General features: G+C 39.1%; 1 protein-coding gene across 1 annotated transcript in view; it reads left to right on the forward strand.

The window, feature by feature from the left end:
* Positions 1 to 17,161, forward strand: part of LOC122983602 (arf-GAP with Rho-GAP domain, ANK repeat and PH domain-containing protein 1-like) — a 53,960-nt gene continuing 36,799 nt past the window's right edge. Inside the window, exons 1-2 of the mRNA XM_044353527.1 lie at positions 1 to 156; positions 12,657 to 13,817. Of these exons, the coding sequence (XP_044209462.1) occupies positions 12,727 to 13,817 (1,091 nt within the window). The 5' untranslated portion in view covers positions 1 to 156; positions 12,657 to 12,726. The remainder of the gene's footprint in view (positions 157 to 12,656; positions 13,818 to 17,161) is intronic.

Raw genomic sequence — 17,161 nt, forward strand, 5'->3', positions numbered from 1 at the left:
AACACTGAATGCCTCTGAGTTGATGCTGATTTTCAGCCGTGAGAGAAAGAATGTTATCCGCTATTCGGCGTCGCAAGTTGTGGACGCCAACTTCACTTTCAGCACCGAGCGTCAGTGTGTCTCTGTGAGTCGGACACTTGCGAAGCATTGAAAAAGGTAAGGGAGCGAGAAAAATGTGAAGCTTTCTTTCAAGGTGAAACTTTCCGAAAACAGTTGATAGGAATAGACAGTAATTTAACAGCAGAAACCGCCGCAAACACACCGGTGGTTCAGATAGAAAAAGCGTTGTCTAGGTTACGTTCACTGACCGTTAGCTTGACCGTTAGCTTGACCTGTCTCCGTGGAGTTAACAGTAACTGTTAGCTGTGACAGTTATAAATAATTTCGCCATTGTCCCAAATAGAAAATGTCTTGTGTGAAACACCTAGGTTCAGTTCTGCTTTTAGTAACTTATGACACTAAAAAAAGAAGAGGAGGAAATAATTCTCGACTTGCAATTCTTGGTTTTAACTATTTAAATGTTTGGTCGTTAATCTCAGCTCAGAAACAAACGGAGAGAAACTGTTTATCCTCAGCGGAATTCTTTGTTTTTAAGCTGATTGCATGCATGAATTGACCATTTAATCGAGATTTTTAACTGGACTTATAAATTGCCCCCGGCCTGTCGACAGAAAGCTTATCATATGCCCGTTTTGTCACATTATAATTTGTGAACTGAGCTGTCAATAAGCAGGTGGACATGTGACAGGTGGTCATCAAGGCCTAGTTATTGTCTTGTGTGTGTGTGTGTGTGTGTGTGTGTGTGTGTGTGTGTGTGTGTGTTTCTTATGTAGGCTCATCACACATTCAGTTTGTTCGGGAAGCTACTCTGAAAGTATCGTTTTACAAGCTACCAGTGACTTCACACTGGAAGAAGTTGAACTACAGCAAAGCTACCCTCAAGTTACTTGGAAAAAGTAGTCCAGACTACTTCATAAAAAACGTAAAAACATCTGCAGTGCAATACAAATTTATAACATTTAGGCTAACACAAAATGAAGAGAAATTATTGCAAAAATACCACTCAATTGAAAGTGAAAACTAAGTGCTAAGTATAGTGTAGGCTACCTCTCACTCAAACAATAACAGACAAAAAAGTGCAGAAATGTAAACTTGTAAAACTGCTTTTTAATGCAGATGTTAACTTAAAACTTGTTTATCTTGAACTGGAACTCTTTAGACCATTTCCCAACTTTATTATGACAATGGTCACCTGTCAGCTTAGCTGTCAAAGCAGAATCTATTGTATGACAGGGAGAGGGGAGGGTCGGTCAGAGTGGCCTAGCTCAAGTGAGAAGAGGCAGTGGTAAATAAAAATAAATCAATGCAATTCATTTCTTTTCTATTAGTCTCCAGTCACAATTGTTCCAGTTGCTAACTCCACCTCAAAATGTCAAAAAAGTAACTACTAAAATGTCTATGCCAATTTGAATATAGTTGAATGACTAGCAAGCTACTGCAAAATGTAATGAAACTACTAGTTTAATTACATGTAGTGAAACTACTCCCCATCACTGCATATTCATAATACAACAGCCTACAGTAGTTTAGTCAAACCCACTTATTTCTGTTTTTTATATAGGACACCTGCATGGGCTTTTTTTTTTTAGTTCATACATAGGCAATAAGGCGTGATCAGTAGTGAAACTGAATATGCTATCAGATAAGATAATTAAGATCAGTGGAAACTATGATAGTGTTTTTTTTCCTGTTTCTTTGCGATCGTTTCCTTTTCATTTCAAACATGCTTTCTGTGAAGTACAGTCGTAGACAAAGACTTTGCATGTGGGTAAAAAGCCTAAAAATAGAGTACATTCTGCATGATTGTCATGCTCAGTAGACCCTTAAAGTTGCGGAATACAAGATTTTGCAAACACCTCAGTTTTCTGGCACAGCAGCAGCACTTGAACCATGAACATGAAAATGATGTAGCCTAGCTGACTGTTCTGAGTAAGCAGTCTGGTTCCACATTTACATCAACTCTGCAGTATAATTGGTGTAACTCAATGGTTTTTATCATCGCTGTACACCGGAAAAGCTGGTCATAGGACTTGTAAATGTGTGCATAGCAAGGATCAAGCTCCCGGTTTGAAAAGATACCATTCATCATTTCAGAGCGCAACACATAAAAGCACTCACATTATGTTTTTCTGTGGGAACTAACGAAAATAGCATCATGGCCCTGCTGACCTTGTTTTGTCCAGTAGTGGAAAATGCTACAGCATAAGCCTTTGACTCTCTGTTTTTGGCTTTCAAATGCAAACTGAGAGACAAATAATATAGTGTTGCAGGCTGTTGTTCATCAAGGCACAGATGTGAGTATCTCTTTCACCCCTATGATTTTTACATCTGACAGTGTAACAGACGAACTATGCGAAGTTGATTTAGATTGTATTTCAACTGAGGATGCAAGCTCGTCCTGAATTATTTACTGGTTATTGACATCAAATTGCAGCTGAAAGCTTTGTCTGTCCGTCTTTCTCTCGTGTCTACCACTTTTCTGTCCATTTTTCTCTGTCCTCCTCTCTGTCTTCCTCATACACTCACATGATTACTTGCCACTGAATCACTCCGTAATGAGGCGAGAGGAGGAGTATCTCACTGGTTCAGTAGACACATCGAGTAACATGACTTTAAATTTACGCAGGTTAAATGAAGAAGTCAGTTGAGCAAGAAGTGATGACTAGAGGTTTTGACTATAATGACGTTATGCTGAGGTTATAAATTCTGCTTAAAAACTTTACATTTTTACAAGTAAAGATGTCGGGTGAAGAGTTTGTGCTTCTTGTGAACATGAGATTAGCTTGATGAAGGAAGTTATTTTAATTTACAAAGAAGCAAAATTGTTTCTGAAAGTGAAGTGGATGACCCATCCTTTCTGGTATTTAAATTACTCTATGTCACATTAAAGACTGTTATTATATATAGACAGTTGTTAGTGCATGTACATTATCATTGTAGCGAGACACTCTCTCAGTTGCCAGTTTATTAGGTACACCTTGCTAAAACTACTGCAGTCTAATACAGTAAATCCTAATAATCCTTTTGTTGAGACTGTTTTAGACATGCGTTAATTAAACCTAATGTTCATTTTGTAGTTTTAGTTGGCTGCTGCATGTATATCTTGTCAGAAAGTCAATCCTTTTGGAAAAGCAATAGACAAAATTGGACCATGAAAAGGATGAAGGGCCAAAACATGTATGCAAATCCTCCATCATTACCTTTGACACATATTACTGCTGTGAGACAGTTAAGGGTGATGGACAGTCCAAACCACTGTGTTGTAAGTTTGTAGTTCGCATAGTTTGTACTTATAGTAATAATCTGAGGTCAACCATGGAAGGGTCATGGAGCAAGAACCCATCCTCACTGAGGTCAAAACACCGTTTTTGATCACGGGCCGGTGACTTTGTCACCATTAATGGACTTTGTTATGTGATATGTGCGTCCTAGGTTAGATATTGTAGTTTGTAGTTGGTTTCCACGGGAAACATAAAGACATCCTCTTGTGAAATGTTGAACCCTGAAGAGTTAGAGGCATGTGTTTCTAACTAACACACGTTCACTAGAAGACATTGTTCAGATGCATTTCTTTACTGGCAGGACTGAGTCACTATTCAGTTCTAACTGAAAGTGGTCTGACAGCAGCAGTGTGTCTAGTGGTGGGTACATGAGTCATGGTCAGTGTGTGTATGTGTGTATTCAGCAGTCCTTGATTGATATCTGAGGGTCTGAGGAAAATCACTCTGTGGTGATTACACAACTGCACGTCCCAAGGGAGCACATTTACTGAAGTGAAGTAAGTGAAAAGTTACGGCATATGCAGCAGTGATATCAAACAGATTTTTTTCAGTAAAAAAACATTGATAAACCCACTGTACACTACCCAAGAACTGTGAGTGAATATTGAACTTACTGTATATTCATCAGGTGGCCAGACACATGATTCCAAATGAATGCTAGTGTTGGTCTGTGTCTGCTGGATGTCTATGTAGTAGAGCCTTACTGATTCGGGATTTATTTAAACCCAGTGCTGATTCTTGACAGGTGCCCTTGGTTTTTATTTTTTATTTATCTTTAGCATTTTAGCTTTTTTTTTGAGACAGTAAAGCTAGACAGGAAACATGAGGACAGAGAGAGAGAGGGGGATGATTAGTGACAGAGGTCCCTGGCTGGAATTCACTTATTGATTAATGTATATGCTGATATATCTGTGATAGTGAACATCTACCCATTTGGTGGCCCGGCCAATTTATAGTACCACTGTAGCTCTAGTAAATAGGTAATTTGCCAACACCATAGCCATAACAATTTAGGAAAAATGTTATGACCCAAAAGTGTAGCTTGCTGTATATTTTGATTGTATTGATTGTATTGTTGCCTGTATTCAGGGTTGCAACTAACAATTATTTTCATTATTGATTGATTCTTTAGACTATGAAATGTTAAAAATAATGAATAAACATGGCATTCGCAATTTCTCAGAGCTGATGTCTTCAATTTGCTTGTTTCGTCTGACTAACAGTCTAAAATGTTATTCAAATTACTGTCATATAAAGAAAAAACAGCAAATCGTTTGAGACATTTGAGAAGCTGTAATTATCAAACGTTTGCAAAATAGTTGCAGATTAAGCTTTTGATGATTGACTAATTGTTGCAGCTCTACCTGTATTATGGTTTTATGAAAAGTATCAATAGACAGTGGTTACAGTTAGAGTGGTTAGAGTCAGAGTTTCATTCATGTGTCAATCACATGTGTTAAGCTGTGATACTTCATAATAATACAAAATAGAATACAACAAGTTGTGGTCGGCAACCATGCGCTAATGTCCACTCTGCATAATGTGATGCAACTGTACAGGAACTACAGCATTAACCGCTATTTACAGCTAAATCATCATTGCTCATTTGTACTCTAGATGTACTTTCATACACAAACAACTGAGATAAAGCAATGTGTAACAACATTCAAATGGTAAATAGATACATAGAATTCATCCACTGGCAAAACATTGTATTGCCATAGAGCAGACGTGTTCCTGAGTTAAAATGAGGACACTAAATATTGCCAAATTGATTGTTTGATTTGCATCTTGACAAGTAAAGATGCAAAATGTTTCACGGCTACACAACAATCCTCTAACTCTTCTATACTATTCTTATTATCTAAAGAAATGTATATTTTGTTGTTAAGTTTTGTTGAAGTAGAAAAAAGATGTAGCTCATCAATCCTCTAAGAAGCAAAGAGGACATTTCTTTCTTTGTCTTGTATGAAGATATTTTTGTTGAAGTCAGAATGGAGGTTTCAAGTCGTCCACATTCCTAGTCTGTTAGTAAATCATCATGATGGCATTTAATCAGAAAACACTTCCTTCTCCTTTACCCCTGTGACACATAGTTGAAAGGAAATTCTAGCTTGCTTTGGACCATTTCCTGAATAAATAGAGGGACTGTGAACAGAAGTTTGTCATATAGTCTGTTCTGTACTCCAGTGTATCAATAAGTATGGCATAGCTTATAATTAACATAAACCAGCAAAGTAGATATTATCACATCATTATCACCATTCAGCAGCAGCTTTTGTAAATTAAAAAAGTGTTAAGCATTAATTAGACTAAATTATCTAGAATATCAGCATGAAATATTAGACTGCGTTCCTTTTCATGAGATGCCAGACATGTGGAGTACATTTGACATCTGCCATGATGAGAGAAAATCTCTTCAGCCTTTGTCAAATGTCTCAATAGAGATAAGTAGTTTTGTAATTTACAACATAAATACCAGTGTGTGCAGTCACCATGTTGGTCAGTATGAAGCCGTGATGACATGAGGATTTCACTGTTGTATGTGCAATTTAACCAAAGTCCACATTTTCTTAATTCTTAAAGTCATACTGCAATATCTCTACACAACATACTGCTTCTCTGGTATCTAAGGAGTCAGTATTTGTTTAGGTAGATATCCGTGTAGATCTAAATATTATATTAATATTCATGACTAAAACACCCGATTGTGATTAGCTGATGATAATGATTAGTTTTGCATACCCAACACCTAAAACAAAACATGATATGGTTAATAGTCACTCTCTTTACTGCTAATCAGTATGTGTTTAGTGACAGTTAAATGTGCATCCTGTCTGATACAAATGTCTCAGGCTTTTCTCGGAATGCATGGATGTGGCCTTCGAGTGTACTGCTGAGTTTGTGATTTCATCAAATTAATATGACAAAAAAATCCAAGCTATGGCAAGAATCTATTGGCACTTTTTCTTTTATTCATTGACTTAAATACCATTTAGTATTGGCAAATTAAATGGAGGCATCAGAGCGAGGGGGTTGTGCATAGACAAAGTTCATTTAGGCTCATATCTTGATAAGGGCTTATCCTATTTCATACTATGAGTCTGTTTTTAATACTGCACACATTATACTGAAGCTATATTACCATACACACCTGCAGCTAGCCATTAAGCAATATCTGGAATCAGGTGATGGAGTATGCACAAGGAGAACTGAAGCCCCCTGCAATACAATTACGATGAAGTTCACAGTCATGACTCTTCGTTATGGCAGCTGGCCGAGTAAAGAATATGTGTGGCGGACGAGAAATGAGGCTAAGACTAAGTTCTGGTTTATTCCTGTTCCAGACAAGTTCAGATGTGGTCACAAACACTGAGGCTATTGTGGCTTGTTTAAACCACATACACTATAGCTTTATCGCTTTTTGTATGCTTGTGGTGTTTGTATGGAGAGCAAGAGCGGAGGGCGGACATGTTTTTGGTGTTGATAATGCGCTAAGTTGTTACTGATGTTTTATTGTGTTAATGAGACAATGTGTGGAGGATCAAGTTTGTTAGTTTGTTAGTTTTTTCCTTTTTATATCTCACTGCTTTGTCATAGCATTCAGGTAATTAAATACTATACTGTACTTCTAAACAGAGAACACTGACATTAAGCAGAATTGAACCTAACATTAGCGAAAACAGAAAGAAAACGTAACATCCTGGCTATTTGTGTTCATGTTAAATTAAAAGGGGATATGAGACCTGAAACACTATTCCTGAGTCACCCCCCATCACCGATACACACACACAATATTATTAGGTGATTACTTGTTTCAGAGTGTGTGACCAGACTCAACATTGAGCCCCCACCATGTGTTTCCTTCCTTCTTGTGCGTGAGTGTGTGTGTGTGTGTACTTGCCCAGGCAACAGAATGCTCCATTGTGAAGGCAGCACAGAGACCCTGTTATTGGAAGCTTTCTGAGTGGGAGGGAGGGAGCGCAGAGAAGAAGGACGGAGGGAGGGAGAGATGAACAGAGTGCGAGAGAACGGAGAGATAGATGAATTGAAATTTGCAGAGAGCAAAAATACGGGTTGGAAAGTGTAGAAAATGAAATAAAAGCCTAGGGAAATGGAAGTCAGCAGTTGATGAACACTGACTGTACAGAATTTACGAAGCACCTGCTGCTTTCTGAAAACTCTCTATGTTGATTTCAGCAGTTTAAAGGAACATGTTGACATTTTTTTAAATGTGCTTGTTTGCTGTGTTGCGGGCAGTCAGATGATAAGATCAAGATCAATTTAATCCCCAGTACAGAGGTCGTGTTTAGCCTAGCTCAGCATGGTGACAGGAAGTGGGTCATTGCCATCAAGTAAAAAAAAGTCCCTACAACAAGTGTTGTTATAAGTTTTATCTTGATAGGTAGCAAACATATCACCAATACATTTTCCATTCTCAATCTACTGGGTTGGGTTCATAGTTAGGACAGGTGCAATGTAAAACTGGCCATATATGCAGAAATCCTAATTCGGGGGTCAGATCAACTGAAGGACATGGGGCATAAAAGTGGGTTCTTTGGAAGACCTCAAGGCCAGACTGGACCTGTATTTTTTGCTGAATTTTCAATCTCACAGAGATTGAAAATAAAGGTGTGTGGTTATTTTGGTCATAAAGTTTGAAATATTTTTGTGTAAATAGCACTGGAAAATACTGGTACACTTATGCCTTGTTATACACATGATGGATGACTGACAAACAGTGTCACAAGTTAAGGATAAATACTGCACATTCTGTTTCCCTGTAATGCCCCATGATTAACACATTCAGGTCACTAACAAGAACAAATTTTCAGTTTTTATACACCTAGCAGTGGCTTTCTTATTTTCCTATTTCATGCCTTGTGACTTCAAATATATGGAAAACATGATCATGTCATCAAGAGATATTCACCATCTTTACGATTTAGTATTAATCCCTGCCTTTAACCAGATTGTCTATTTTACTCCAAACAAACAAAAAATGCCCCCAGAATAATTTGAATGGTAATCAAGTAAACATTCTTCACAAAGGGGCTTAAAATAAACAAGATTCAGTGTGTAAGTAAGCTGGGGTTTTCCTTGAAGGTGTATTGTTTCACTTTTGATGATGCTAGACTAGAAGTCTGTTGTATACTGTGCTGCTGTAACTGTGGAAGAAATGTCTTAGTGTGCAGACACTTAAAAACAATTTAAAAACAATAATCACATGCTCATATGTACATTGAAAGAGAAGCTGTAATCATTCCACCATGTTCATCACCTACACTGGGCTGTTTTGAACAACTTTTCTTTTTACCCTGCCTGAACTCATGTATCTCATTGGTTTTCCTCTTGTCTTCAGAATAGGAAGTCCTGTGCGTGGGTTTACATCTGTATCTCCTCCGTCGCACCTTTCATTAACATGGTATCTCTTTTTGACTGTTCTGCTGATTGCACACAGTTGTAGCTGCTCAGTGTTAAGCCCACTGACCTTAGTTTGTCGGGTTCTCTACAGGATTGCCTGTCAGGATGTCAAAATCAAGCTCAATGTTCTGTTTTTATCACCTAAAAGCATCTTGTAAGATAAGATATGCTTTAAAGTATTGAGATACAATTGAGACTCAATTTAACTCACCCTCTATAGTAGCATTTAGCACATTTTGGTGTCCTTCACATACACCAACCACACAAGGCTGATTTTAAGTGCTGAAGAGCGAAATTCTGTGTAAATGGGTGGGTGTTCGCACTGAGCAAACCTCAGCAGCCACATATTTCTCTGTTCTCCATTTCGCTGTTTTGCGTCTTCAGGTTAGGCTAACCCATTGTTGCTAACTTTGGAGCTAATCCCCCTTCACTTTTCCAGCAGTTGAGGAAACAACCAACGTGACTTTTCTTGGTCTTGACAAGCTGCAGCATTTTTTCACTGACACACTGTAGTCTGTACTGTACATTTACCGCCAGACTGACAACTTACTGCTAACCTTTTCCTCTCACTCAACCACTCACGCGATACGCACACACATTACACAATGGCCCTATTACTTAAAAAGAGCTACGCTACCAAGAGTTTCCCAGACAACGACACAGCGGTTAACTCATGTTTCAGAACAGTGCTTTACAGAGGCTCCCAAACGCTATTGATTTCCAAATGAATGGATATTTGGCGTTATTTTTGGCATTAAAAAAAAAATTTTGGCCTGGGGGGGGTTCTCATTGTACAATACAAAAAAGAGAAACACTGCATGCCCTAAGCATACCCTGCTTTATCGTCAAATTTAAATTAAATGGGACCATAATTTACAAAATGAACATCAAGTGAGAAATAGGGTCATTTTCTCATAGACCTCTATACAATCAGACTTCTTTTTGCAAATAGTGGAGTCGCCCCCTGATGGCTATTAGAAAGAATGCGGGTTTAAGGCACTTCCGCATTGGCTTCACTTTTCAGACCCAGAACTGCCCACTTGCTTCAAATTGAAGCTAATGTGGAAATCCTTTAAAGTGCAATACCACTGACGGTCTCTAGATGCTGGCTCCAAAAAATCCCTGCCTCCACTAGACTCCAACTCAAAAAGCGTCAACTCCTCTCTTGAAATATAAGTCGATACATTTTTTTCAACGAGTGATTATGGTCTCAGTCTCTAAATTCAGGCCCTCTAATAAGTGTGCTGGTGGTCATTTTGGAAGTTATTGCTCTGTTAATAGATATAAAGATGAATAGTAAGTTTTATGTCTGTTGTGTGGGCTTCGATTGACAGCTGTTACTGACAGTTCGCAGACAGAAAAGATGGCAAGCAGCAACTCTTCAAACTGGGCTTCAAACTGGTTCCAGTGCAAACCAGTGGATGACGTCACGCCTTGCTACGTCCATCTTTATATAGGCTATAGTGTATGGTGTATGGTTTACAGTCCAATTGACAGCTTGACACCAATCAGACTGTAATTCACAGAATGAAGGGTTTCTGACTTCCTCAAATTCAAAAATAGGAACTGCCTCTGACGAAGCGAAGAGAGCAAGATTCACACTGTCCATGCCCTGTGGTCTCTGGCCCGTTAGAGGAAACATTTGACAGGAAATGCATTGCACTCATTTCAACACACTCACACAAGGGTGAGTAGTATTTCTTGGCCTGGATGGTGCGGGTTACGGTGTGCTCACTCAGCCTCCTCATCCTGCACTTCCAGTCACCTCATGAAGTCAGGCTCGGAATATTATTTAAATGTTTTTCTATTTCCTTGTGAGAGATAAGAGTAAGTAAATATCTTTGCTAGCGCAGTTAAGCTCTTGAGACTATATTCATTTTAATCACCTCTAAAACAGACCTTTGAATACTTGAATGTAGTTTTATCTTATCTTCTGTCTTCATGAAGAAAGATTCTTACAAATATTGTATATTATTAAAATATTACAAACAGATTACCTGCAGATTACCAGCTAAAAATGGTTAATTTAGAGTAGTAGCTCTCCAGCAGGGTGTGCGGCTTGTTAGTAGGACTTACTGAACTGAGCAAGAACAAAAAAAGCTAACAAATACACATGTATCGTTTTTCTCACAGGCATGTATCAAGTAATCAAAGGTATCAAAAACTCCCACATTACACTGCATCTGTTTGTGTTGAGGAAAGACTGTTTGTGGCTCTGTCTGGGAAATAAGCAGCTTCCCCTGTGGTCATAAGTGCAAGGCAGAGATATACACAAATGCAGTGAAGTCCGTGGGCCGTTTGTGAGTCTGACAGTAATCAAATAGCTTTCAGAGGTATGATATAAAGTTATTGCTCTGTCAAAATTCATTTTGGCAGATTTTTGCGACAGCTCCAGTTTATGTGTCCCAACAGACCTTACTGAGTTATTGCTGACAATCAGGCAGGTTTGCATCATGTGAATGCAGGGAGTCGGCACTGCCCGCTGTTTGTTTATCAAGACTTGTGATTGATCTGCAAGTGAGACCTTCAAACAGAAATCTTCATACTTGGACAGTTTGAATAATGTCATGAAATAGTATTCATATCTTATGTCGTCTTGTGTTAGAAAACCTAGCACAGATGGTACGTGAAGGGAGTGCTAATGGTAAGAGATTGGGGCACTTTGTTGGAAGTTGATCTTGAATCCACTTACGCAGTGTTCAAGTGTGTTTAGAGAGGTGTAGAAAGAATTTAGTGAGTCTGTGTGAACAAGCTGTGTGTGCACCAATGCTTGCTGTGTCAATTACACTTCCTCTCATAGTGGTCTGTTGTGTGATTGTGTTAGGGTACTGACTATGTGTTGGCTGTTCAAGAAGAATTAACCTCACGTTGAGTAATTGTGTTTTTGTGTTTGTTCAGCCCTGAGATGGTCACATATGTTTGATCAGAAGGCCTCGTATTATAACTGTAGTATAACTCATTATAGAAAAGGAGTATAGATCTAAAGTCATACTGAAATTTAATATGATCCTCTGACCTGAACACTTTTTGGATACACAATCTCACACTCTTTGTTCAAGCTGTATATACACTTAAGTGAACACAAGCAATGCTGAAATTGACACACAGCTAATCAAAGTAACTAAACTGCCTAGAGATCTTGCTGTTTAGACATTAACACAACTTCCTCTTTCACAGAGGTGAGTCACCCACCCTGACAACATAGTTTATCTCACATAAATTTGACACTGCTGTTTACAGTCTATAAAAATGGCCAGTTTTTTGATTTATACCATTGCAGTCTTGATTATAATCACAATTACTTGTCTCTCTTTCAGGAAGCAAAATTGTTATTGTACTCTTGTATCGTAACATATTTCCCAATGCAGGATTTCTCAAAATAGCGCAGTAGGTAGGAAGTGCTTTTCATCATCTGGTCTAAAATCAGGCTAATGTCCAAGTGACACACAATGATTCACTTTTAGGAACTTGTCTTGAGCTGACATGCTTTTTTACTTGATTCTCTTGAATACTCTCTATTATAACAGTTGTTTCAGGGAAATGGAAACTACAAATGTTTCAAAATAATCTCGACTCAAGGTCCTACTAGCTGTGCTTCCCATCGCATCTCTCAATCTTCGTCATTGAGTGGAATATCTTATAAAAATGTGGTAGTATGTGGAAGGAGATTGTAACTGTTACCTGTCTGGATTCAAAGATGGTCTTTCGCGTCTTGTGAGCCCAAGGTCAAGAATCAACTTCCATACTCAACGATTATTAATTATGAAAATATATAGCTGCCATCTGCAAAAAGGCAAACTGCAATTAATTGCAAGTCTGGGCGCATTTGAATGTATGTAATGCTTTTTGTTATACATATAATATATTCATATTTTTTTCCCTCTTCCACAGATCGCATAAACCATGATCTGAAGTCTGCATCGTGTCAGTGGACGTGGACTTGAACTCACACACATCAGTCATGTCTCAGTCTGTGCCCTGTACGACTGTGTGGGACTGGTTATGTGTGCTTCGTCTAGAACAGTATTCTGAGGCATTTCAGAGCGCCGGGCTGGCAACGTTACGAGAATGTCGCAACCTCACACCAGATCAGCTAGAGCGGATGGGCATCACCCTGCCGGGTCACCAGAGACGCATCCTGGCCAGCCTGAACAAAACACATGTTAATCGTGATGCGCACAACTCGACACAATCTGATACACACTCCTACCTTGTACACACTGAGAGAACAGATGGAGATCAGAAATTGAAGGAGACAGGACAGTCCAAAGTGTTGCAGAGAGACAGACCTGTGCCTATCCCACAGGAAAAAAGTGTCCTGAAGGAAAGTGAGAAAAGAGATGGAGAGACATCGAGACCTACACCCAGAGAAAGAGAGAAACCAGTTCCCAAGGAGAGACAAGTGTCCAGGATGAAGGAGGAAAGTGGAGAAGAAGGAGAGAAGAGGCCAGTTCCTCGACAAAAACAAGCAGCACCTAGACGAGGAAAAGAAGAAGAGAGGGATAGAGGAGAAGATGGAGAGAGGGAGAGGCCTGTGCCTAAAGAGAGGACTAAGTATCGCACTAATGCTCCAGTGGATTCTCTCCCCCTTATCTCTCCAACTTCTGACACCGCTTTACCCCCAGTCCCACCACGAAGCACCCCGAACTGCCCTCCGCAGCGCTTCACCTCACCTCTGAGTCCCTCACCTCCTGCTCAAACCTCTCCCTCACCCAAACAGGCCAGACGTGCAATTAAAGCCCCACCTGTAATGAGTAGATCTGTGTCCCAGACTTCCACCCCCAGCAGCACCCCTACCCAAACCCCCACAAAAGCACCTCTCCAGCCTCCTTGCTTCCCCTCCTCCGAAACTCGGCCTCAGACATTAGCCATACAGCTACCTGTCCAGCATTTGGGTAGTGATGGAGGAAGAAAAACGTCACCCATCTCCCCCACTGCCTCTCCCAGTGAAGACAGAAATGCTCCACCTCTCCCTCCTAAAGTTGGTATTGGATCTAAAGGTGCTCCACCAATCCCACAGAGGTTTCCTGCACAGTCTCCCAGTACTCACAGGTATGGCTGTTTTTATGTGGACATTAATGCTGCTCTACATGGCATCATTTTCTTATTTATCGCTAGAATTCCTGTTTGTAACATGTACACTATATGTGGGTCACAGGGGATGTAAAATCATTTTTCCCCTCTCACATTGCCTGACAGTAATGATAGCACTTTAGCGAAAAACATATAACAGGATAACTTAAGATAGCTTTATTCTGGTTACTCTCCCCTCCTTCTAATCTGTGTAAGATGACCCCATCTCTGGGCCTTTGTGCTCTAGCAGGGCTAGGTTTTCCAATTTTTGTTTCTCCCTCTACCCCTCTCCCTCTACTAATTGTTGGTGGTGCGTGTATGTCTTTTGTGTATGATTAGATTGAAATTTAAATGATAGGAAATGGTCAAAACACCCCTGTCGGATTTTATTAGTTTTTAAAAAGATAGCACTGCCATCTGCTGGACAAAATGGGGAAAATGCACCTCATGTCAACAGTTTGATGCAAAAATGTAATTGTTGCCTCTTAAACACTTCCTGAAATTAAAATTAGACACTTCCTGAAACTTAAAGGCTGATGCACATGAGTGAGTGGGCATAAAGCTCAGTGGCCCGTTGAATACGGAAATATAAAAGAACAATTTACACACACACGCAGTGAGAGTGTTATTTGAAGATATTTTTTTTGATTTTTTTTTTTTGCATAGTCACTTGTGCACATCAATGTTTTTGCTCAAAGCACTTTAAGTGATTTTAAGAGGTTACGCATTTTCCCTTTAACAGCTGACTATTAACATTGAGTTAATTACACTGATGAGGCTCAGTTTATTTAATCTGTAGCAGTCCTTTGTTATACATCTGTGTTTGTGTCGGTCCTGATGACTGCACACAAGAATTAGTTGCTCTCTCTTTGTCCTGTGTGTTTCGTCACCAGCAAAGATAAAAAATGAAACTGCCACAGGCTGTGGAGTTCTATTATGAGTAATATATGCATGCTCTCTCTCTCTGTTTTAAAGGGAAACTAGCTGTAGAAAGAGGGAGGAAGTCACAATGGAGAACAACACAAAACGGTTAAAAATTTTCCTCTTTATTATCCTCTGTGAGTGACACAGGAAGAAAGAGAGAGTGAGAAACAATTATAAATAGAAAGAGAGTGTTTTGTTACCAGAAACAACCTTCAGCCTTTTTGTTGCTTCTACCAGCACACATTCACACGCTCTCTTGCTGCTCTCTTGTTTCCCTGTCAGCGTGTTTTTTTCTTTTGGTTTTTGGAGGTTTGCCTCCTCCCATCTTCTTTCACTGGCCATTTCCTCCTACTTCCCCCCCCCCCATCTCCTCCGATGTGTGTGTGTTTTAAGATTGTTGTATCATCATAGAAGAGGACTCCGTTTGAACATGTCACAACAGGTAACATTGATACTAATCATATCTTTACATGTCTCTTCTCAGTCTGTACTTGTCTTTAGCATGCGCTCTCTTTTTCTCATCCCCCTCCTCACTCTGTTTTCTTAGTGTTTCAAACAAGGAAGCCTTTCTTTTTTTTGCTGTGTTCATGTTTTATGCTGTGTTACAACTGTCGTCAGTGAATAGAGGTTAAGGTGCTGTTTAAGTTTTGTCTCGTTTCCCTGAGTTTGGCTTACCTTGACCATAGTAAGGTAGCTTAATGTTTTACTGTTCCTGAGTGAGACTAGATATACTGCCCTGTTCTGGGGCTGTACAAGTTTAGATAATGGACATATGTGTTGGTGTGTTAGCTGAAAGTCTGTGGAGCATACAAAACCAGTAAGATGGGATTTTGCAAAGTCACCGCTAGCTTGTTTATCTTTGTGGAAATCAGGTGTTCTCTAAGAAAGAAACGGTGCTCTAGCTTTGCTGTCTCATCAATAATGAGATGCTTATTATATCTTAGACACAAAGTTTGAATTGTGTGCGTTGGCTGTGTCACAGCATGGTCTAGCTTACTGCAGGTCTTGAAAAGACAGAAAAGTCGTGCAATTAACACATATGCTAGCTTACAATGCTGTTCATCCTTGACAAAAGGGTCCATTTTTATTTTCATTTTGGGTTTAAGTGTAGAAATTCCTCCAGAATTGTAAGTTCACATACACACAGTGAAGGAGGAGAAAAGAGCAGTCATTTTTTCTTCAACCTACAGTTTTCTATAAGCAAACAGAGAGCAGGTTAAATATAGCATCCAGCTAGCAACCCATCTCTGCACCCTTCCTCTGAGAAAAAGGAGGAACTGTGTCAACAGGTCAGTTTCCCGTCATTGTGGGTCTTGTGTTACCATTTATTGGTTTATTATTAAACACAAGTAAGTTAATATATTTAGAGTCTTGAATTTAATTTAAAGTTAGCTACCTCTAAAATGTGTTTCTAATGCAACGACAAAAAAGCAATGTATCTTGTCCACAGTGTTCTGTAGACCGTGCGCTATTCATTTAAACTGTGTAGTTATGTTGTTTTGACGGCTAATGAAGACATGGTTTACCACCCTGAAGGGCCTCCTAAATTAAAACTTGCAACATAACAGTATATGTCTGTGTTAGAATCAGCCCACAGATCATTTAACTCGACTATTTGAGAATATTTTACTGTCCAACAGCTAACATGTCAAAGTTTAGCAAGGTGCACAGCTGACTGTAGTGACATCAAATTACGTAGGTTGTGAAAGTGAAAAAAGTACACTGGTACACTAAACTGATGATTAAGTACTATCCGGTGACTAAGGCTTAAAGAAGTGTTTTTTAACTACTATTTGACTCATGCATGGTGCAAATAATTATATGCAAATGCAATTTTCCATATGGTTGTTCTCAAGCTAAAATTGGTCTTTAACCGTACTGTGTGTTTTGTGTTGACGTGTGACCAATATGTGCTAGTAAGCATAAAATTGTGACTGTAATGAGAAGGAAGACAGAGGGATAAAGAGGAACTTTCACAATTCTGGATGGATAGAAACCAGGCTTGTGTGCTCACTCTAGATTTCCCCGTCAGCATGGAAATAGTGTGTACTGGCTGTTAAGCATGTGTGAATTAATTGATTTCGCAATTTTTGAGTTTATTTGTCTTTTTGACCAAACATAACACTAACAAAAAGAATACTAGGAGGAGGAAGAATATAAAAAGAAAGCAAATGTACTCGACATGGTTATAACATGCTTTCTATATAGTCTAGACGGAAAGTTTTTGGACAGTTCCACATTTTGTTCTTCAAGCTCTGTGACTCAGCGCATTCAACTTGAAGTAAAATAATGGATACTACATTAAAGTGCCAAGTCTCAGCTTTAATTTGAGTAGGTTTATGTCAATATCGAAAGAACTGTGCATGAGATATAGCCCTTTTAACTCATAGTGCTAAAAG

This window comes from Thunnus albacares, chromosome 6 (genome assembly GCF_914725855.1).
Source record: "Thunnus albacares chromosome 6, fThuAlb1.1, whole genome shotgun sequence".
In the NCBI taxonomy this organism is placed as follows: domain Eukaryota; kingdom Metazoa; phylum Chordata; class Actinopteri; order Scombriformes; family Scombridae; genus Thunnus; species Thunnus albacares.